This window comes from Cervus canadensis, chromosome 6, assembly GCF_019320065.1.
Source record: "Cervus canadensis isolate Bull #8, Minnesota chromosome 6, ASM1932006v1, whole genome shotgun sequence".
Lineage (NCBI taxonomy): Eukaryota > Metazoa > Chordata > Mammalia > Artiodactyla > Cervidae > Cervus > Cervus canadensis.
The window spans coordinates 39,753,784-39,778,800 of NC_057391.1; the positions used below are offsets into that span (position 1 = coordinate 39,753,784).

Below are 25,017 nucleotides of genomic sequence, written 5' to 3' on the forward strand. Positions count from 1 at the left end.
ATCTCTGGTGGGAGAAGTAAGATCCCACAAGCTGCGAGGATCCCAGCAGCTGCACACAACTCAGCAGCAACAATAACAACTTACACTAAACAACAATAATAACAACGCAGACGAAACAGCAGCAACATAAGGGTATAGATATCTTTAATGGAACTAGTTTCTGGTCTAACCTCATTTGTGTTTTGAGCATGACTTAAAAAAAAAACAAGATAGAGATGTATCAAAACTATATTGAAAGCATTCTATATTGAAATCGAAGTGCTATAAATCAAGTTTGTTCCTTCTTTATCAGATAATTAAATATATACATTTCATCTTTCATGGCTAATATAACGTTAACAATAGACTTCTCAGCTTTTTTTCCAAAAGTTTTGGGTTCCACATACCATAAAGGAATGCTGAAAAGCTATACATCTTCTCACGGTTTTTTATGTCACTTTTACTCAAAATGTTTTAAGTTTAAGTAGTTACAAAGAATTTGTTTGGGGGGATGTGGTACATTGCAGATGTGATTTAAACCTATTTCACCAAACAATGATCAAATAAATTTCAGATTTAGCTCATTTAACTTAAGAAAAATGCTGTCATATAACTTAATTGATACAGCCAATCTTCACTGTCAAAATAAACAGCCAGATCAGACTAAATTTCCATAACAGGCCTGACTTCACTCTTAAGTTGAAATATACATGTTAATATCACAGTCTTAAGTATAGGAAGCTTCTAACATAGCATGTTCAAGTATGAGAACTTTATAAGGCTCCCCTCTCCTTTATCATAATGTAATCAGTGAACTAAAATGGACGGGAATGGGTGAATTTAATTCAGATGACCATTATATCTACTACTATGGGCAAGAATCCCTTAGAAGAAATGGAGTAGCCATCACAGTCAACAAAAGAGTCCAAAAGGTAGTTCTTGGCTGCAACCTTAAAAACAACAGAATGATCTCAGTTTGTTTCCAAGGCAAACCATTCAACATCCCACTAATTCAAGTCTATGCCCCAGCCACCAAAACTGAAGCTAAAGGTGATCAGAAGACCTAGAAGACCTGCTAGAACTAACACAAAAAACAGATGTCCTTTTCATCATAAGGGGTTGGAGTGTAAAAGTAAGAAGTCAAGAGATACCTGGAGTAACAGGCAAGTTTGGCCTTGGAGTACAAAATGAAGAAAGGCAGAAAGGCTAACAGATTTCTGCCAAGAGAACTCACTGGTCATAGCAAACACCCTTTTTCAACAACACAAGAGATCGCTTTACACATGGACATCACCAAATGGTCAATACTGAAATCAACTGATTACAGTGTAGCCAAAGATGGAAAAGCTGTATACAGTCAGCAAAAACAAGACCGGAAGCTGACTATGGCTCAGATCATCAGCTCCTCATAGCAAAAATTCAGGCTTAAACTAAAGAAAGCAAAGAAAACCACTAGCCCAGTCAAGTACGACTTAAATAAAATTCTCTATGAATTTACATGGGAGGTGATGAAGAGATTCATGGTATTAGATCTAGATATCAAGGGAACATTTCATGCAAAGATGGGCACAATAAAGGACAGAAATGGTATGCACATAACAGAAGCAGAAGATATTAAGGAGAGGTGGCAAGAATACACAGAAGAACTATACAAAAAAGATTTTCATGACCCAGATAACCACGATGGTGTGATCACTCACCTAAAGCCAGACATCCTGGAATGCAAAGTCAAGTAGGCCTTAGGAAGCATTGCTACGAACAAAGCTGGTGGAGGTGATGGAATTCCAGGTGAGCTATTTCAAATCCCTAAAAGGTGATGCTGTGAAAGTGCTGCACTCAATATGCCAGCAAATTTGGAAAACTCAGCAGTGGCCACAGGACTGGAAAAGGTCAGTTTTCCTTCCAATCCCAAAGAAAGGCAATGTCAAAGAATGTTCAAATTGTACCACACAACTGTACTCATCTCACACGCTAGCAAAGTAATGTTCAAAATTCCCCAAGCCAGGCTTCAACAGTATGTGAACTGTGAACTTCCAGATGTTCAAGCTGGATTTAGAAAAGGCAGAGGAACCAGAGATCAAATTCCCAACATCCGCTGGATCATCAAAAAAGCAAGAGAGCTCCAGAAAAACATATACTTTTGCTTTACTGACAATGCCAAAGCCTTTGACTGGATCACAACAAACTGTGGAAAATTCTGAAAGAGATGGGAATACCAGGCCACCGTACCTGCCTCCTGAGAAATCTGTATGCAGGTCAAGAAGCAACAGTTAGAACTGGACATGGAACAACAGACTGGTTCCAAATTGGGAAAGCAGTACATCAAGGCTGTATGTTGTCACACTGCTTATTTAACTTATATGCAGAGTACATCATGCGAAATACCAGGCTGGATGAAGCACAAGCTGGAATCAAGATTGCCGGGAGAAATATCAGTAACCTCAGATATGCAGATGATACCACCCTTATGGCAGAAAGTGAAGAAGAACTAAAGAGCCTCTTGATGAAAGTGAAAGAGAAGAGTGAAAAAGTTGGCTTAAAATTCAGCATTCAGAAAACTAAGATCATGGCATCTGATCCCATCACTTCATGGCAAACAGATGGGGAAACAATGGAAACAGTGACAGACTTTATTTTGGGGGGGCTCCAAAATCACTGCAGATGGTGACTGCAGCCATGAAATTAAAAGACACTTGCTCCTTGGAAGAAAAGCCATGACCAACCTAGACAGCATATTAGAAAGCAGAGACATTACTTTACCAACAAAGGTCCGTCTAGTCAAAGCTATGATTTTTCCAGTAGTCATGTATGAATGTGAGAGTTGGACTATAAAGAAAGTTGAGCGTTAAAGAATAGATGCTTTTGAACTGTGGTGTTGGAGAAGACTCTTGAGAGCCCCTTGGACTGCAAGGAGATCCAACCTGTCAATCCTAAAGGAAATCAGTCCTGAATATTCATTGGAAGGACTGATGCTGAAGCTGAAACTCCAATGCTTTGGCCACCTGATGCAAAGAACTGACTCATTTGAAATAACCTGATGCTGGGAACGATTGAAGGCAGGAGGAGAAGGGCACAACAGAGGATGAGATGGTTGGGGGGCATCACCAACGTGATGGACATGAGTTTGAGTAGGCTCTTGGAGTTGGTGATGGACAGGGAGGCCTGGCGTGCTGCAGTTCATGATGTCACAAAGAGTTGGACACAACTGAGTGACTGAACTGAACTGATTAGATCTAGTAAACAGAATGCCTGAACAACTATGGACAGAGGTCCTTAATATTCCACAGGAGGCAGCAAACAAAACCAAAGAAAAATAAATGCAAGAACACAAAGTGGTTTTCTGAGGAGGCTTTACAAATAGCTGAAGAAAGAAGTGCAAAGCAAGGGAAAAAGGGAAAGGTACACTCAACTAAATGCAGAGTCCCAGAGAACAGCAAGGAGAGAAAAGAAGGCCATCTTCAATGAACAATGCGATGATGAAATAGAGGAAAACAACAGAAAGGGTAAGACAAGAGATCTCTTCAAGAAAGTTGGAAATATTAAACAACATTTTATCCAAAGATGGGCACAGTAGAGGACAGAAATGATAAAGATCTAATAGAAACAGAAGAGATTAAGAAGAGATGGAAAGAATACACAGAAGAACCATACAAAAAAGATCTTTATCACCCAGATAACCATGATGCTGTAGTCTCTCACTTAGAGCCAAACATTCTGGAGTGTGAAGTCAAATGGGCCTTAAGAAGCACTGCTGCCAATAAAGCCAGTGGCGGTGATGGAATTCCAGCAGAGCTATTTAAAATCCTAGAAGATGATACTATTAAAGTGCTGTATTCAATATGTCAGCAAATTTCGAAAACTCAGAAGTGGCCACAGGACTGGAAAAGGTCAATACTTAACCCAATTCCAAAGAAGGGCAGTACTAAAGAATGCTCAAACCACCAGACAATTGCACTCATCTCCCATGCTAGTAAGGTTATGCTCAAAACCCTCCAAGCTAGGCTTCAGCAGTACATGAACCAAGAACTTTCAGAAGTTCAAGGTGGGTTTAGGAAAGGCATAGGAACTAGAGTACAAATTTCCAACATTTGCTGAATCATAGAGAAAGCAAGGGAATTCCAGAAAAACATCCACCTCTGTTTCATTAACTATGATAAAGCCTTTGACTGCATGGATCATAACAAACTGTGAAACACTCTTAAAGAGATGGGAATACCAGACCATCTTATCTGTTTCCTGAGAAACCTGTATGTGGGTCAAGAAGCAATAGTTAGATCCCGGTAGAGAACTGACTGGTTCAGGGCTGAGGAAGGAGTATGGCAAGGCTGTTTATTTCACCCTGTTATTTAACTTATATGCAGAGTGTGTCATGTGAAATGCTGGGCTGAATGAGCTACAAGCTCTGGAATCAAGATTGCTGGGAGAAATATCAACAACCTCAGATATGGCAGGTGACACTACTCTAATGGCAGAAAGTGAAGAGGAACTAAAGAGCCTCTTGATGAGGGTGAAAGAAGAGCGTGAAAAAGCTGGCTTAAAACTCAAAAACCTAAGATGATGGCATGTGGTCCCATCACCTTATGGTAAATAGAAGGGAAAGAGGCAGTAGCAGTGACAGATTTCCTCTTCTTGCACTCTAAAATCACTGCAGATGGTGACTGCAGCCATGATATTAGAAGACGACTGCTTCTTGGCAGGAAAGCTATGACAAACCTAGACAGAGTGCTAGACAACAAAGACAACTTTGCCGATAAAGATCTGTATAGTCAAGGCTACAGTCTTTCTGGTACAGATGTACAGATGGGAGAGCTGGACAATAAAGAAGGCTGAGGTCCGAAGAACTGATGCTTTCAAGCCGTGGTGCTGGAGAAGACTCCTGAGAGTCCCATGGAAAGTAAGGAGATCAAACCAGTCAATGTTAAAGGAAATCAACCCTGAATACTCCTTGGAGGGACTGATGCTGAAGCTGGCCACCGGATACAAACAGCTGACTCACTGGGAAAGACCCTGATGCTAGGAAACATTGAAGGCAGAAGGAGAAGAGGGCAACAGAGGATGAGATGGTTGGATGGTATCACCAATTCGTTGGAGATGAACTTGAGAAAACTCTGGGAGATGGTGAGGGACAGGGAAGTCTGGTAGACTGCAGTGCATGGGGTTACAAAGAATAGGACACAACTTGGTGACTGAACAACAACAACAATTAACTCTTCTTCAGGAATAATCTTTTTTTTTTTTCATGATTGGTACCCTGGAGATTTTTATACCTTGGATTAATGCATGATGGGAAACTCCATAGGATAATAAGTAATGTGTACAAAAAATTGGAAGAGAATGCAAAAACACAAAGTTAGATTAGAAACTAATTCTCTTCAAGATACCTGTACTGCTAAGTTGTTGTTGTTTGGTCTAAGTTGTTTTTGCTAAGCTGTGTCCAACTCTTTTGCAATTCCATGGACTGCAGCCAGCCAGGCTCCTCTGTTCATGGGATCTCCCAGGCAAAAACACTGGGGTAGGTTGCCATTTCCTTCCCCCAGAGGATCTTCCAGACCCGGGGACCAAACTTGCATCTCCTGCATTGCAGGTGGATTCTCTACTGCTGAGTCACTAGGGAAGCTCCCTGCACCTGGTATCACCTGGAAAATCAGCAGCAGCAGCAGGAAGATCCCGGTTTTGAAAACTAATAGTCTGCAGAATAAATTATTTTCTAAAATTTATGAGGCATTTAAAAGTCACTCATGTTGATTTTAAATGTCATATATTTATTTAAAGTGGTGTATCTCCTCATCAGGTAAATACAGACAGAAGCAATACACAATGTGAAGAAAGAGTTCGATACTGTTTTTAAAATATATCCTTATAGGTAAACACACCCATAATTCTCACCTAGTGTTAACTGAAGTAAACTATAATTTGTTCAACAGACTTTGACCAGAATATGCAGAGATTAATTTCTTTTATCATTTAATTAAGACAGTGATATAGATTATGCTGGATATAGGTTTATGTATTTTATATACAATGCTTTAACTGAAAGCAAGATGAAACTTTAAATTTAGTCTATAAAATTGTCATTTATATTGTTAATTAGCACTGAAATGGCTATTAAAGTGTATTCTAAAATATTAATGCAATGTATGTTTATAGTGTAAGGAGGCCTCTACAGACAGTATACACTAATGTTTGCATGTTTAATATGTGCCAAATGTGCTTAGTGTATTCCTGTTTAATTTTCATAACCATAGAGATGTTCATTATCATTATCATTTTACAAATAAGTAAACTGATTCTCAGAGATTAAGTGATTTGTTCAAGGTAAGATAATTGACTCAAAGCCAGAAGCTCTAACTCCAAAGCTCATATTCTTAAAGTGTGCCTACATCTTCTATTTATTGTGTTTTCTAATAAAGCATTACTTTTTCATCATAAAAATGAAAAATTTGTTTTACATTAATAGAGTAAAAGTGAGTCTGGCCTGAAAAAGGGTGTTATCTAACTCTGAGTTTCACTGAATATCTGGAATAATAGCTTAAATAATTGGGTCAGAAACATTAAAATCTCATAGTAAGAATTACTGGGTGCTTCCCAGATGACACTAGTGGTAAAGAACCTGTCTGTCAATGCAGGAGACATAAGAGACGTGGGTTCGATCCCTGGGTCAGGAAGATCCCCTGGAGGAGGGCATGGCAACCCACTCCAGTATTCCTGCCTGGAGAATATACCATGAACGGAGTCTGGTGGGCTATATATAGTTCATGGGGTCGCAAAGAGTCAGACATGACAGAAGTGACCTAGCAGCAGCAGCAGTAGCAAGAATAACTAATAAAATAAGGATGAAACAATTGTACTTTTAATGAGTATGCAAAGATATTATAAGCATACTGTTCCATTTAACTAATGCTTAATTTATAGTTTATATGAATATCTAAGATTTAACTTAAAAATTATTTCTTCAGTTAAGTAAATTTTGAGAATTAAGTGTAACTTTTATTCCAAATTGACAAGTTTTTGAGGAATAGATGATAATAACGGGAATTCACAGTAAAGGAGGCAGGGAGAAGATAATACGTTCAGTTTTATTTATTTATATTTGAAGTCCTTGTGGGATATTCAAGTGAATTAGTTCAAAAGGTTGCTGGTTATATGAAGGTGTATACACACACACACACACACATCCAGTGTTCAAAAGAAAGTTATGGATTAAAAATACAAATAAGGAAGTCACCAGCATACAGATGAAAGCAAAGGGTATGGATTAAGTCTCCTAAGGACAGCACAAAGGAACAGAACAGCAGGAGCTGATGTAAGTTGGGTAACACCTGCAACTAAGGAAACTGGAGAAACCAGAGAAGATGAGAATTACGTAAAGGAGGATCACAGAATTCAAAAAGAGCAAGAGGGATATTCATAAATACTTCAGACATAAACAGGAAATCAAAATAACCACAAGATTTGGCAGTTAAGTTCATTGTCCAGGGCAGGTTTTAGTGTTATATCCTGGTTAGAGCACAGATGGTAGCAGTCTGATAGAGAATGATAAAAAGTAATGTAAAATAATTGGCAACAAATGGAAAAAAACAAAAGGGGTAAGAGTGACAAAGATTTGTTCATTTATTCACTTGTTTTAGGACAACAAACATTTGACCATATTCACATGCTAAGGGAGAAGAGCCTGTCTAAATGCAGGAAGCTTCTATAGCAGTAAATAGTCAAGGATCATCGATGCCAATCTAACCTTCATTAAATGTTGAGAAAGTAAAATGTAATTTTGTCTCTCTCCACTTACTCTCATTGTACCTGACTGCATTAAAGAACCAATTAACTTGCATAATCTCCATTAATATACCTATCTCCTTTAAATGACAGCCCTAAAAGGAAAATACTCTATGAGTATACATGAGGATATTCTCCACTCTTTATTATTTCAGTTCTATCTCTGGTAGGGAAACAGATCCTGAAATAGCTCTCCATCATCATCTCTACATCTCAGATCTAGAGTGTACCAGATTTTTCTAGTCACACAGTATTTGTGATGGTATTCTATAAAAGATTTCCACATTAAGGACAAATCGAAAGAACTAAAGACAGAAAACAAAAGACAACTTACAATAGGTTTACAATTAACAGATTTTGAAGGACTGGTAAAATATTCCTTTAGTTTCTTTATTAAAAAAAACCAGCATTCAATTTAAGTTTACCTGAAAGTGTAGAGCCACTGCAGGTCTGGCCATCAACTTACTGAAATGTTCATTAAACTTTGGTGAAAGAATGTCCTGGGATAATGTTTCATAAGGATCAAATGCTTGCTCCTATTTTTTAAAAAAAAACAAAAATAGGTTAGGTTTAAAAGAAAATCTTTTCTACTGTCATGGCACAGATTATTTAATGGCAAACTTTTAGTTCAGCCCTCCATTAGGTTTCAGAACATTTTTTTATTCTGGGGACAAATAATAACTATGACTGTAACTTGGAAATTTTTTTAAAATGTTAAGTAATGACTTTAAGCAATAGATGACAAGAAGCTACTAGTCTTAAAATAGGTCACTGACTTGTGATCACAAGTATCAAACTATTAAATGCATATGCACATTTATCCCAGATAAACAAAAACTATTATTAGTAAGATAAGGCTGGGATTTGAAATTTCAGTTAGGTTTGCTGCTGCTGCTAAGTCGCTTCAGTCGTGTCCGACTCTGTGCGACTCCATAGATGGCAGCCCACCAGGCTCCCCCGTCCCTGGGATTCTCCAGGCAAGAACACTGGAGTGGGGTGCCATGTCCTTCTCCAATGCATGAAAGTGAAAAGTGAAAGTGAAGTCGCTCAGTCGTGTCCGACTCCTAGTGACCCCATGGACTGCAGCCTACCAGGCTCCTCCATCCATGGGATTTTCCAGGCAAGAGTTCTGGAGTGGGTTGCCATTGCCTTCTCCGTCAGTTAGGTTTACCTGGGCTAAAAGTCTAGATGGTTGAATGGCATCACCGACTCTATGGACATGAGTTTGAGCAAGCTCCAGGAGTTGGTGAAGGACAGGGAAGCCTGCCTAGCATGCTGCAGTCCGTGGGGTCGCAAAGGGTCAGACACAACTCTGAACTGAATTGAGACTAAAAGCAGTTTACACTGAGGATATTTTCAAAGGAAGCAAGAAGTGATACTTCCGCTGTTTTATACCAAACTTTTTCAAAATTAGAAAAAGAAACCAAAGACTAACATACAGTAAAATAACAAAACAGAAACTGCCCATATTTTGTCCATGTTTATATTTTTTAAAATTTCTATTATTTTATAATAATCAATATCTGCGAAGTTTAGTTAGAACTAAGACTTGTTTCATTTTCATATGTTAAAAATACAGTATGTTTTCCAGAAATTAACAAGTGTTGTCAAGGATGCTGAGACACTGGAACCTTTGTCCACTGACACTTGGAATGCAAAATGGTATAGCCCCTGTGGAAAAGTTTTGACAGTTCCTCAAAAAGCTAAACAAAGAACTACGATATGACCCAGCAATTCTACTCCTAGGTATATACCCAAAAGAACCAAAAAAAAAGTGACTCAGATACTCATATGCCAATGTTTAATGAGCATCATTCACAATAGCCAAAAGGTGGAAAAAGCACAAGGGTCTATCAACAAATAAATAGATAGACAAAATGTGGTATATACACACAGTGGAACATTATTCAGTCACAGAGAAGGAATTCTGATAACATGCTATTACATGGATGAACCTTGAAAACATTATGCTAAGTGAAAAGGAGAATATTGTAATAATTCTACCTTTATCAAATATCTAGAATCAGCAAGTTCATAGAGACAGAAATAGTTTAGGGGTTACCAGCATTTGTGTGGGACAGAATAAGGAATTATTACTTAATGAGTACAGAGTTTCTATTCAGGGTGATTAAAAGGTTTCAGAAATGGATAGTTATAATGATAGTATATTACTATGAGTTTCATTTATCCCTTAAACTGTACACTTAAAATTGCTAAAATGGCAAATTATGTTTTACCATAAAATAAAATAAAAATTAGAAAATACATTTTTGAATACATGTTTCCAATTCATGATATCTTTAAGAGTATAAGCAACCAGATTACAAAGTAATACTCTAAGATAGCACAATATTAAAAACAAGCTTTCTAACAAGAGCAAGCCTAAATATCTTGGTTAGGCATCACTAACTGAGTATTTCTATACTGTCAGTTCCATTATCTACAAAATGGATGTAATAAAAATGATGCATATTTATAGAAAAATTAAAAAGAGATTTATAAAATTAGTAAATTTACATGATAACTAAAGAAAGAACTTTTAACATCTGTTTTCCAAAAGAAATAAAACCAATGAATATGAAAAGGTGTTCAACATCATTAAAGAATAATGAAATACTGTTATTCTCTCACTAGACTAGCAAAATTTAATGGGATAACAACCAGATCTGAAGATGTGGGGAAAAAAAGAGGGCCTGCATATACTGGAACTTATCTGGAAGTAAATTTGGAAAAACACTTCAAAGTTCTAAAAATGTACCATAATTCTACTTCTAGGACTGCATCTTAAAATAATTAATGGATTATAAACGCATTATATAAATGTTTGTTATAGTGTTGTTTATAACGACAAAAAGAACTAAGACAACCTATATGTTTAGTAATAATAGATAGTTAAAATAGTATCTCCACGTACATGGTACTTTCAAAGTTATGAAGTATATTTGTTAACATGGAAAATGTTCATGATATTGAGTGGAAAAAAGCAGGTTGTAAAATAATAAGATCCTATTTTTGTAACTACACATAGGTTTGTTTAAACATGTAGACAAACATTCACAAGGATAAATAAATCTTATAAAGACAATTAATCTCTAGGTTTTGCAAAACAGTGATTTTTGTCTTATACTTACCTACATTTTTCTGAACATTTTTACAATGAGTTATGCTACTTTTATAATCATTTGAAGTACAAAAATATGATTTTCACTTTGAGAAAAAATATATAAATTTCCTTTTTCATTTTTGGAAATTAAGACTAAAATCCAAAAAAGTTAAACTTTTAGCTTGGTCAATAACATTTCTATGGTCAATAAAAGCAATGATCAATAAAATTTCTTTTCTTTCCACCTTAAGTGCACTTGCCATCAAAAAAGCAAGGTCTTAAACATTCCTAGTCTATCAGCTTTTGATATAAATATTAGCATAAATACACCATAAAGTGCCACTATAAAGACAATGTAATTTTAGTTTGCTACTGGTTAAATCTTAAGCATTTTTTATAGCAGCCAGCAATGTCTTCTAATTTTCACAAAGAAATACAGCACTTATAACTGTAATGGGAAAATAGTTTTGTAAATTTACCTCTGCCAGATCTTCAAAACAGCTGCCAGCTAAGGGATGAGGGCTACTTTCATCAGTCATTTCAACTGTGTCTTCAATTAAACCTAAAAGTTTCACGGTCAATTCATGTATATCTAAAATGTTACTGAAAATCTTTTCAATATCCTAAAAAAAAAAAAAAAGACAAGGAAGGTTAAGACATGTCAGGTTGAAAATTTCATTAAAGAATTATTAAATATAAGTAATATAAGTGCTAAGGGTATATTTTCATCCAATCGCATACCAGTATATTTCAAGACATAAAATATATTCCAAATCATAGCAAAAGTCAATCATGAATAAGGAAGGGAAATAAACCTCTTGGATTAGATTTAGAATTATTGACCAAAACTGTATAGAATCTATATTTTCCAGTAAATGTGCTGTAAATCTCATATGGTGGATGATTCTAAGCAATTTTTTAAATGAAGAATTCTGGTATTTGAGTATTTTTAAATTGGGTAGGTGCTAGAAGTCTTGATCAAAGTCTCAGAGTTGGTTAATGACAAAAGCTGGGATCAAAATGAAGATCTGACTCCTAACTGAGATACAAAGTAGTTCCACAATATGTGACCTGTCTCTTAAATTTGAGGAGGAATTAAAGATTTCAGTCAAGCTCTTCACTGTGAATTTTATCTGGGTTAAAACATGTTAAATACTCTGGAAACAAGAAGACCACATGACTGATTATCCAGGTATTAGCCAACTATTATTCATTCTGCATCTGGTAATGGAAACATGGATTAAGGAACATAACAGATTCGAGCTTGGATCCTTGTCCCACTACTTGCTAGGTGACTGACCCTGGATTAGGACAATAATAACAGCTAACATTTCTTGGTCACTTACTATGTTCCAGGCACTACTATAAGTACCTGACATGTAAGTTTATAACAGATTAGATACTATCATCATCTTCATTTTACGAATGAGAAAACAGAGGCACAGAGCAATTATGTAATTTGTCCAGGGCCACACAGCTGGTATATTAATACCTACCTCATAAGGTTTTTAAGAGAATGAAATAGGATGATTTCTACAAAATGCTGCTGGTATATATTAGGCCTTCTACAAATGTGAGTTTTCTGAAGACATAGGGGTAGGGGTAGACCCCAAAGGAGTAAATTAAGATTAACAGTCATTCATTCTTTTATCAAATATTTACAGAGTTCTATGCTCTGATCTTAGATGGTCTTTATTTCAGAAGTTTACAGTCTCATCTATGTTGAAAATATATAATATAGAGATAAAGGGATTCCCTCTTTCTCTTGACCCTTTAGTATTTAATGAAAATTTTCTGTCAAATCAGCACAAATTCAGTGAAAAAAGAACCATAAAAATTAATTCTTGAGGAATGAAAACTGATGGGATGAATAAAAGGTAAAGAGGATAATAATTACCAGCAATTGTTATTAGCTAACAGCATTTGTTAAGTTTTTAATTCTTCATACACTTTAGACAAAACCCAATTGTGGTATAAAAGAATCAAGTTCAACCTCTGTAAGTAACTTATCATGTCATAACTATTTTGTGTCTATTTCTTCACCAGTAAAGTTGAGATGATAATTCCTGTCCTACCTATCTCAGAGAATTTTTAAGGGTCACACAAAATAGGACAGTACTTTGAAAAACATAAAAATGTTAACTACTTAAGGCAGTATCTCCAGTAGAAATTATTACCAAATGTTAAACTAAACATGCATTTTTTTAAAAAAAGGATAAAAGCCAATTAAAACACCTTACACTTTCATTAATAACCTCAGATATGCAGATGACCCCACCCTAACGGCAGAAAGTGAAGAGGAACTAGTCTCTTGATGAAGGTACGAGAGGAGAGTGAAAAAGCTGGCTTAAAATTCAACACTCAAAAAACAAAGATCATAGCATCCAGTCCCATCACTTCATGGCAAATAGATGGGGAAAAAATAGAAACAGTGACAGACTTTATTTTCTAGGGCTCCAAAATCACCATGGACAGTGACTCTAGCCATGAAATTAAAAGACACTTGCTCCTTGGCAAGAAAGTTATGACAACCTAGACAGTGTATTAAAAAGAAAAGACATCCCTTTGCCGACAAAGGTCCATATAATCAAAGCTATGAATTTTCCAGTAGTCATGTGCAGATGTGAGGGTTGGACCATAAAGAAGGCTGAGCACCAAAAAATTGATGCTTTTGAATTGTGGTGCTAGAGAAGACTCTTGAGAGTCCCTTGGACAGCAAGGAGATTAAACCAGTCAATCCTAAAAGAAATCAACCCTGAATATTCATTGGAAGGACTGATGCTGAAGCTCCAATACTTTGGCCACCTGATGCAAAGAACCGACTCATGGGAAAAGAGCCTGATGCTGGGAAAGATTGAGGGCAGGAGGAGAAGGGGACGAGAGAGGATGAGAGGGTTGGATGGCATCACCGACTGGATAGACATGGGTTTGAATAAACTCTGGGAGATCATGAAGGACAGAGAAGCCTGGTGTACTGCAGTCCATGGGGTTAAAAAGAATCGGACACAATTTAGGGACTGAATACATACACTTACACACACAATAGTTATGTGAGAGAGGAAGTCAGGAGATAAGAGAAAAGCCAAGAATTTAAAGGAAAAGATACTTAGACATCCAAGGAAAAATAACTCATGTAAGAAAGGAAGGAAAGAAAAAGAAATCTAAGTTAAACAAACAAACACAGTATCTGTCTAGCTAGATTCCTTAGAAAACTACAGAGGTAAGAAAAACATGGACAAGACTCTCCTGGATCCCCATCATAATTCATCGCATTCCTACCTGGCAGAGTAAAACTCTGCCACTCTGCCTTTGTTTATGAGACATTCTGCATAAACTCATATTCTTAAAAAGCCTCACTATTAAAACTTTATACTGGCCTAAAGTACTTACCAAAAGACAGGAAAAAATGTATATCTTTCTTTTCTAGACCATAAATTTCTTTCACCATCTTCAAATGAATAACTATAAATCTCAAATATTGCACAGTAGAAAGAGATTTTATTCCAGTGTAATTCCCTTAATTTTGTGTCTAATTCTCATTGTCACTGAACGTATTAGTGTAACAATTCATGTACTAAAAAACCCACAGCATGATTTTGTCACAGAAATATGGGCAAAGCTCTGTAAGAAATCAATTGATTTAAAGTTGGTAACTTTCTTTCAAAAAAAACTCCCACAACATCCCGGGTGTTCATAGCAGCATTATTTACAATTACCAAGATACGGAAGAAACTTAAGTGTCCCCCAACAGATGAATGGATAAAGAAGTGGTATATATACACAATGGAATACTATGCAGCCATAAAAAGATGAAATTTTGCCATTTGCAGCAACATGAATGGACTTGGGAGGGCTAAGTGAATTAAGTTAGACAGAGAAAGACAAATATCAATTATATGTGGAATCTAAAAAATACAAAAAGCTAGTGACTATAACAACAACAAAAAAAGAAACAGACTCATAGATATAGAGGACAAACCAGTGGTTACCATTGTGGGGGACAGAGGCACTATAGGGGTGGGGAAGTGGTAGGTAAAAACCATCATGTGTAAGATAGGCTACCAGGATGTATTGTACAACATGCGGAATACAGCCAATAATTTATACTAATGATAAATGGAGTATAAACTTTAAGACTTGTGAATCACTATGCTGTATACCTACAACTCATTCGGGAATGTGTATCAATTATATTTCAATAAAAAACTGAAAAAATTTAAATAAAGCCAAACACCACCACAGTACTATACAAAACCATATTTTTGTTTTACATACTCACTAAGTTTATAAAGTTACTATTTATAATTTTTAAGCTACTATCTGACATTTGGGGGTAGACAGACTTTCAAACCCAAAAAGGTACTTACAGAAGGTTTAAACAGCTTTCTGTCAGAAAGAAAAGCTTCTCGAAACACTTTTATGATCATATTTAGTTCCCGTAGATACTGTCTTTCTTCTGCAATTTCAGTTCTAACAAGGTCATAGTAGTTTAATTCACCTGAAGAACTAGGTTCATCTTCACAAAGAGAAACCAAGCCTATGTCATCCTGATCAAACATGTCCATCAAAACCTAAGAAATATAAATCAGTAATGAATAAATTTATTGTCCTTACTGTTATAAAACCATTTCAAAGTACTTGGAATTAAAATATTATTAAAAAATGAGAGCTATGTGTATTATAGGCCAAATTTATAAAAGAAAACTAAAGAGAAATATGATAAGCTGAAGTGAGATAATGTTCAAATAAAACTGGATATAGAAAAATAAACATCTATGAAAATAAATCTAATGAAATACATATATACACACATTATGTACACAAATACATGTGTGTCTGTGTGTATATAAATATACACACATACATGTAAACACAAAATGTACAATAGCAAAAAGAGCACACATTTGGAGAACAACAATCTGAGCCAAAAACCACAGTTCTATCATTTACCTGTGATTACAGACAAGTTATTTATTCCTTCGAAAGTCAGATCCCTTACATGTATGTAATTGATCAAAGAATTCAATGAAGTAAAGGACATAAAATGCATACTATTATGACTAGCAAATAATAGGCATTAAAAATAGTAGTTCTTTATCCTACTATAAGAATGCTTAGGTGCACTTAAGTGGAGTTTAAAGGAGAAAAATGAAACAAGAGACAAAATATAGTAATAGCATGATGTTTTTCTGATGCATATTTACTACACTAACAACTGTTATAAAAAGTTCATTTATTAAAATCAAGCATCCCACAGATGCTTAAATTGCTATAGTGACAATTTCTCCTTTCAGGAAAGAATAAAGATTGGTACTATGGACTTGAGTCAACCAACACGCAGGAGCTGTATATTAAAATCAATAGGAAAAAGGTGACCATACTTTTTAGAATTAAAAATATTGATAGTTTAAAAAGAAAAGAAAAATTGGACCTACTTAATTATATATGCAAGACTAACTGAAAACTACTTTCTTAGAATTTAGGAGGGAAAAAAAAAGCACACTTCCAAAAAGGAAGCTCCAAGAGTAAAACAATTAAAGAGAATGAGCAAATTCTGATAATATGAGATATTCATTCATTCTCAAAAATATCTACTGATCACCAGAAATTGTGCCAGATGTTGGTAAGATATAGCAATAAGCAAAATAAACATAAATTCTGCTTTCCTGATCTTTTAAATCTAACTCAAAAATATTTCTTAAATCTGGTCAGTTCTCTCCATTACCCTCCAATCTTCAAATCAGACTATTAAGCAGCTACATCACTTCTTAGAAGGTTATGCAATATGACCTCCTTGCCACAGGTTTCTTCCAAACCCCAGTTCCAAATTATGTTCCTAAAACCAAATTGTGTCACATCCTACATAAACATGATACTGGATTTCATTGCTTTCAGTACACAATTCTAATTTCATGAAGATAAAGCCACTTACAATTTAACCCCAGCCCACCTCCCCAGCCTCATCTCCTGTGATACTCCCTCTTCTCTTCACTGCCTCCTCCATGCAACTCGCCCTCCTGCAACTGAACATCATCGCCTCCCATTTTCAGCCATTTAAGACCTCTGAAGAAACCACTGGGGCTACACAGGGAATTAGCTAATGAAATCTGATTTTAAGCAGACACACAAAAACATGGAAAGTATGACATAGAACTGTCTTCTCTTCCCCACTAGAGATAAAGTAGTCTGTACTTGGTATCTCTAATTTCTTAGTTCTCAAGCTCACCACTCTACTGAAACTCACTAATAATGTCTGAATATCTTTTTGTTTTCTCTAGTTATTAACACAGGTAACCAGAACTTCTTAAAACTTTCTCTTCTCTTGACTTCTCATACACCATTCTGTCAGTGAAGCCTCCTTCTCTACTACTGACCTTCCCTGCCACCCACTGAAGGGTCCCATTTTTGGAACTGTTTTGACACCCAAAATCCTGAATGTAAATGCTACAGGAGTCAGGCAGATAATACATCATGTTAAAACATAACAGGTGACAGGCAGTGTGGCAAACTAGAAGGTGCATGGACCTAAACTGGAAAGTGTGCTCAATGGTAGCTATTTTGTCAGGCATTTTGATTTTCTTTTTTCAAGAAGAGTCTGAAATCTAGATTTTATGTGGAATTTTCATATTTGTAAATATAAACAAATTGCAAATAATTCAAAATTTTAAAAAATAAACCTGGAGCCCCTATTCACTAGGTGGAGAACCCCTACTCACTAGCAGGCTATCAGTCTGAAACATCTACTATATTTTCTCCTGAGTGAGCTCACCTTCTTAGATGATTTTCAATCACTAGATAATGACTCCCTAAATATTTATGTCAGAAACTCTCTGGAATCTAGACAAGTGTTATGAAAGTCTTGCTAGGTATCTCTCTGTTTGACAAACCCATACATGTATACCCCACTTCAGAATCACTAGTCAAGCATCATCTACCTCACCTTCCTAGCTAGAAAACTTGTCCTTACCCTAGACTTAACCCTTCTCAACTTTCACACCAAATCAGTCCCCAAATCCTTTTTAACTCCAACTCACAAACAGCTCTTAAAACTGGTCAGGTCCTTCTATTCTCCTGTCTAGAACACCTTCTCTTACTTCTCTTTCCTCCCAACTCTCACATTTATTCACCTGATAAATCCTTAGTAATTTTCATCACTTAGCTCAAATATAATTGTCTTTGTATAGCTTTTCACAACTCCTCCTGAACTCCTCCATCAAAATCTTTTCCCTGGATTCAGTCCTCCATAAGCATCCTCTCTCTTTTCTATATAAGCACCTAACTTATATGGACATTTCTACGGCTAAAGGCCATAATTTCATCTTAAAATCCACAACATTTGATGCACAGTAAATGCACAAAAGATACCTGCTTAAAGAGCATACATGTATTGCATGTTTGCAAATTGCTAAGACCTATAATAACTTGTAATAGCCTTCCCAGGTGGCTCAGGAGTGAAGAATTCACCTGTCAATGGAGGAACCACATTGGAGACAGGGGTTTGATCCCTGGATAGGGAAGATACCTTGGGTGAGGAAATGGCAACCCACTCCAGGATTCTTGCTGGGATAATCCCATGAACAGAGGAACCTGGGGTAGGGGGGCGGCTATAGTCCCCCAAGGACAACTGAGTGACTGAGCAGACACAGGACTTGTAATGAACTTGTAATGAACGGCTAAAGACTAAATGAGTTAAGGATCAGAATAAATGTTAGGATAATAAAAGCAGTTCTTGGTCACGTTCACAAGAATAGTAAAGGAGAATCGGTTCTTGGAACAGATGGAGTAATATTACAACAAAAGAAAAAATACAGAAGAACTCAACTCCTATTACATCTGGGTCCACAGAAATAATCTTCAGAACAGCTCTGTGCTCTTATTCTCTCTTGCCTTGCTTAAACATCAAATTTCCTCTTAAGCATGTATTTTCTATTTTTCCAATCTGAATACTATTTTCCTCAATAGTGACAAATATATGAAGGGTTGAGCTTTAAAATTCCTTCCTATGATCATCTAACTATTCTCAGCAATCTCTGATGGGCCAGAATACATCATATAGTCTCAAATGCTGCTTTTTTTAAGTGTAGAAAAAAACTTGATTCTCAAGTTCTCTGTGAAATTATATGACCTTGTCTGGGAAACTACACAGACCTCTAGAAAGCACTTATTTGAACAGTTTATTAAACAGATGGTTTATAAGTTCTTGAAATAGTGCTCATAGGAAATCAGTTTAGATTTACTAAGATTATACCATATCACACTAGCCTCATTACTCCATTCACATGACTAGTCCCACAAATAAAGTCTTTGGATCACATGACAGTCTCTTGTGACAAATTTGGAATCATAGGAGAAAAGGATGGGAAAACTATAGCCCACAGGCCACAATGAGCCTACTACCTTTTGTATAAATAAAGTTTTACTAGAACACAGCCTACACTCATTATTTTATGGCTGCTTTCCTGTTACAAAAGCAAAGATGAGTGGTTCCAAGAAAGGGGAACATATATATAGCCCACAAAACCTAAAATATTCACCCACCCACCTGGTCCTTTACAGATAAAGCCTGCTGACCCCCGAATTAGACAAACAGGTGAAATGGCACCTGACTAAAAGGCCATAGTGAAAAAAAGCGGTAATTTATTAATCTAGAAGTATGTCTCTAATAACATTATGTGAGGAATATCACCTATTACACTTTTTCTAATATTTTTAACAATAATTCAAACTGAAACAAACTAAGTTTCTTAGACTGGCATATATTACAAAAAGCTAGGGGGAAAAAAAAAAAAAAAAGCTAGGAGGGTATCTACAACGATCAATGACAAAATCAGATTTTTATAATATCTTGATATGCTGGACATAGTCTCAATAACAGTATTAAGTTTTAGAGAGATAAATTTGAACTCAAACTTGGATGAGAAAAAAAAAACCAATAGCACACATTATAAGAAATCAAAGATATAACATAGTAGTATCTCATGTAAAAAGTCCTAGGGAGTTGAGACATCTGTACACTCACTAAGTAAACAGAACAACATACATGCTCCCAAAAGTTAATGGTAAAATTATAAAAGAACATCATATTGAATAAAGGAAGTAGGCATTTCATTGCACTTTGTGTTGTCAGAACAGATCTAGACTGTTGTCTTTATTTTAGAAATCACAGTCTAAGAGCAATTCAATGAAAATCTGAAAACCAGTCCAAAAGATTGGTTTGCAAAGTCTCAAAAGGTGAAAATTTAGTACATGGAAAAATGCTTTAAATAATGGAATGACTTATTCTGAAAAACAGTTTCATCTTATCTAATGTAGTCCAGAAGAGAGATTAGAATTAGTGAATCAAAGTTAAAAAAAAAACAAAGTTAATAGGAAAGTCAGATACAAACTAGCTTTTTATATATAGGATGGATAAATAATAAGGTCCTCCTGTATATCATATGAAACTATATTCAATATCCTATGATAAGCTGTAATAGAAAGGAGTATGAAAAAAAGCACGTGTATATATATATATATAACTAAGTTACTTTGCTGCACAATAGAAATTAAACACAACATTGTAAATCAATTATATTTCAGTAAAAAACTCTTTAATTCATGCCATACTTGATATTTATAGTTCTACTACAGGTTTGTATCCTAAAAATGCACTGAATTTTAATAAATTCTCTTTTGTATAATTCCATCCAAAAAAATTTTTTAAAAGCATGGTACGTTTAAAATTGTACATATTGAATTATCAAGTATATTCTTGCTAATAAAAAACAGCTATTCTGGAAAAAAGTTAATAGGAAAGTTAATATTAACTCTCTATGAGGAAGACACTTCACCTAACTAGAATTCTATAAAAAGGAACAGACAGTTTTATGAGCAATAAGCTCCCCAGTGCTCAAACAGACGCTATGTGACTACCACCTGTCAGTCTGCATGTAGATCTGGTCTCTTGTAATTCTTATAATTGTCTAAGAATTTAACTACTTTCGCTTTTAAAAAGAGTCATAGAAAAGTTAACTGACTCAGATATAAAGTCAAGTCTCCCCTTCCCACAGTCTGTTAATAGTCCCGTCCAAGGCCACTGTTCGGGGCAGAGAGTGGAGGAATGGGGCAAATAAAGGAGGAATTCCTGCATGAGGGTGTGGGGAAAAGCTGCAGCGGCCCATCCCAGTGTGCCAGTTCCTGAGAGGGGTAGGGAGGGTGTTTACGGGAGTGGAAGGTTGGGGGCACAAGATGTTAGAGATCAGTCAGAGCATAGAGACTATCCATACGACAGGGCAGCTTGATGCAGGGTGCTGGAGCCCTAGTGGGTAAGGAGCGTATTTGCATGGGAAGTTGGTCCAGCAGCAGTGGACCAAGACGGGATTGTCAGAATTTGAGGAGGGTTAGGAGAAAGTATACAAAGAAGGAGAAAGGTTTCAATGCCAAAATAGGGTGTCTACACCAGTGTGGGGAGATAGGCCTGCTGGGAGACTGGTCACATACAGAAGGGTTGATCAAACAAATAAATATATTAAGAAAAACAGGAGCCAGGTTTCTCACTATCAGATAATGGAATTACAAATGTAAAGAAGGGGAGGCAAAAATAAAGTTTGTGGTAACGAACCTGGATTGAAGAGAACTCATCTAAAGATACATAAGATATAAATAAAGATGTATATGTATGTGTTATTATTGTTGTCTCAGTCACTAAGTTTTGTCTGACCCTTTCGTGACCCCATGACTGTAGTCCACCAGGCTCCTCTGTCCACAGGATTTCTCAGGCAAGAATCCTGGAGTGGGCTGCCATTTCCTTCTCCAGGGGATCTACCCAATCCAGGGATCAAACCCACATCAAGCTGAGCCACCAGGGAAGCCTATGTATATATGTATACACATACACATGCACTCCCTAATTCTGACCTTGAAGAGATCAGAGGAGTAACACTCCAGTATCAATGAGCTCATTGAGCACCAAGATCATGGTTTCTAAATACCATTCTCCACTAAAAGGAACCAGGAATTTTTAGAAAACAACTAATTCCAGGCTTGAGTAGTCAGGTAAAGAACAAGTTGAACCTGGAGCATCTTATGTCAAAAGAGAGACAGGGACAGAGAGGCAAACTGAAGGAGCTCCCCCTGGTCAACTTGAGACAATCTGAATATCAAAATAACTAATGAAGCAATGAGCTATGTTCCACTAAATAAAATAAGAATCAATGAGTCCATATTAAAATAAACCATAGCTCAGTTGGTAAAGAATCTGCCTGCAATGCAGGAGACCTGGGTTCGATCCCTGGCTCGGGAAGATCCTCTAGAGAAGGAAATGGCAACCCACTCCAGTATTCTTGCCTGGAGAATCCCATGGACAGAAGAGCTCGGCAGACTACATTCCATTGGGTAGCAAGAGTTGGACACGACTTAGTGACTAAACCACCAGAAAGTGTGATGAGGAACAAGATATTTACATAGCCATAAGACTCTACAAAATATTTATTACCAAAGGGTAAGAAGTCCTTTAAAGTAGAGAAATCTAGAAGACAAACCCTTAATCAAGGGACTGAAGTGACCATCACCAAAAGTGGGATACATCAAAACTGTGTGTCGTGTGAGAAAGTACAATGAGAAGAACTTCTATGGCATTTCTGCCACAGCTCCATACATAACCTGAAATTTATCAAGAAAAAATATCAGAAAAAACTGAAGAGCATTTTAAACATTAATAAGCATAATCCTTAAAAATGTCAAGGTCATAAAAGTTAAAGGAAGAATGAACTGTTCCAGAGTGAACAAGGAGGAAAAAAAAGATACATGACAACTAAACACAACACACGTGATTCTGAACACGATCATTCTGCTATAAAAGACGTCATTGGGACAAGTGGCAAAACCTGAATGGGGTCTGAGGATTGCATAATATAATGTATCAGCATTCATTTCCTGGATTTTGACTGTCATAGTGTGATTATACAGGAAAATCTTTTTTTTTATTTTTATTTTTATTTTTTTCCAGTGGGTTTTGTCATACATTGATATGAATCAGCCATGGATTTACATGTATTCATATGATACACTAAACTATGTCAATAACCTACTCTCAAGTGGTTTAGGGTACAAGGGAGTATCTTTTTTTGTGTATGCAACTTTTCTAAAAGTCTGAGCTAGAGACTAAGTTAAAAAAACATACAATCATTTTTTTTCATTTTTTCAGAAGCCAAAACAGAAATAACAAGGAATTTCTACAATAAAATTTAAGTGAAAAATCATTTTTGAGACTACGGCATAGTACAATGGTTCTCAATTGTTAACCGTATATCAGAATCACTTGTGAGCCTAGAGGCCAATCCCAGGTCAAGTAAACAAGAACCTCTACGGGTAAGATGCAGACAGCAGTATTCTTTTAAAGAATACTGGTAATGCTGATGTGCAAGGTGAAGAACCAGTGGCCTAGGCCAGACCCTGGGGGTAATTCACACCTGGAGGTCTAGCTTAGGCACTTCTCTATGAAGTGTTTCTGGTCTTCCCTATCCAGAAGTAATCCTTTTCTCCACTGCACCTTTGATTCATTTGTATAATAATAGCTTTAATTATCTTGTACTGCAATTATTCATTTATAATACTTTTATTACCCACTAAAATAAATTCCTTCCAACACAGGGACTGCTCATATGTTCAATGTTGTACATTGCTCAGGGCAGTATCTGACACATAACAGGCATTCAAAAATGTTGATTTCAAAAGTAAGAAGAAAAAAAAAAGAAAGTAGAAAGGGAAGAAAAGGAGGAGAGAGGAAAATAAAAGACTCAATTTCTTTCCTCAGTAGCTTACAGCCAGGAAGAATGAAGTAACAAAAAAAAAATGGTCAGAAGAAAGTAACTCTGGCATTGTAAAATCTCTTTCCTTGTGCCCCACTGAATTATGCTGCAAAATCAAAGTATGTTTTCCAAAATTACTTCTTAAATTTAAAAGTATCTGAATATTCTGGTTTTATTCTCTTTCTAAAAATACAAAACTCAAACTCCTTTTTTTAAACTTGTTTAAGGCTTTGGATGTTTTTTTCTCTGCAGGTAAAAAAGTTTTGATGGAAAAAAAGAGATTCTCATCCCATGACATGCTGAAAAATCTGAAAATATCGTGGTTATTAGTCTGTAAGTCCACCATTTTCCTGTCTTGCAACACTAGGAATTATAAAAATCACTAATATAACCATGTATTAAAAAACAGAGATAGAAGTGACATACAATCAGTAGCATTCTAGCTAAATTTAAATACCTTTTAACACTTACCTTATCTGCACACATTGACACTTTAATGTCTTGTTGAGATATTTCATAATGTCGGATATTAAAAACGTAATTACCAGCCAATTTCAAAATATCAGCTGAGATATACTCCAGCACAGCCACAATATACAGGGACACATGGTAGTCCACTTTGTACCCTAAAACTTCCTGTGGAAAAAATAAGCAATTTAGTTCCCAAAAATGGTACACTGTCAAGTAGCAGTTAAAACGCACTTAAAATTTGTATTTAACATTCTTGCTTATAAACAGCTTTCCAGAAGCCAAATGTCTAAACTCAAAGGTACCACAGGATGTAAAATGATCTGTTGGCTCAATATCAGGGCTTTGGTTTTGATTTTTAAAATCTAACAAATCTGCCTTTAGTATCAAACAAGAAGAGATAGTTGATTCTAAGATAGAAATCTTAGACTAGTCTTCACCGAAAACCTCTTGATATATTATCCAAAACCCATCTGACAAATATTTGCATTTTTTAATTAATATTCCCAAATTATAACGGTTTCTACTGAGGGGAGGACACATATATTGTGGGGGGTCTCGAAACAGCTACCAAAGGATACTCAAATTCAGGTACACCAGCTACTTTGTACAGATTAAATAATAATAATAGCCAACACCCAACTTTTCCAATGTATATAAAAATATCTATAACAAATACAAATGAATTTAAGAACAGTTCTGAACTCACAGTAGATTTTGCATTGTACACAACAAAAAGCTGAAAGTCAATCAGGGTAGCAGTCATCAGAAGATGCCAAAAAGATGCATTATTTCTTATCATTAACTTTTAATACTATTTGAAAAGCAACTGATTTTATCAGAGTATATTTCTTTTTACCTTTTGCATATATTAAGGAACATATATGTATGTATGTATGTGTATAT

The 25,017-nt window shown here is 35.9% G+C and overlaps 1 protein-coding gene across 2 annotated transcripts in view; it reads right to left on the reverse strand.

Annotated features, from left to right (window-relative positions):
- Window positions 1–25,017, reverse strand: part of SOS2 (SOS Ras/Rho guanine nucleotide exchange factor 2) — a 96,684-nt gene that overhangs the window by 48,020 nt on the left and 23,647 nt on the right. For both annotated transcript variants that reach the window (XM_043471623.1, XM_043471624.1), the window contains 4 exons: window positions 24,115–24,279; window positions 15,223–15,426; window positions 11,335–11,478; window positions 8,178–8,288 (listed from right to left, as the gene is read on the reverse strand). In XM_043471623.1, the coding sequence (XP_043327558.1) occupies window positions 8,178–8,288; window positions 11,335–11,478; window positions 15,223–15,426; window positions 24,115–24,279 (624 nt within the window). The remainder of the gene's footprint in view (window positions 1–8,177; window positions 8,289–11,334; window positions 11,479–15,222; window positions 15,427–24,114; window positions 24,280–25,017) is intronic.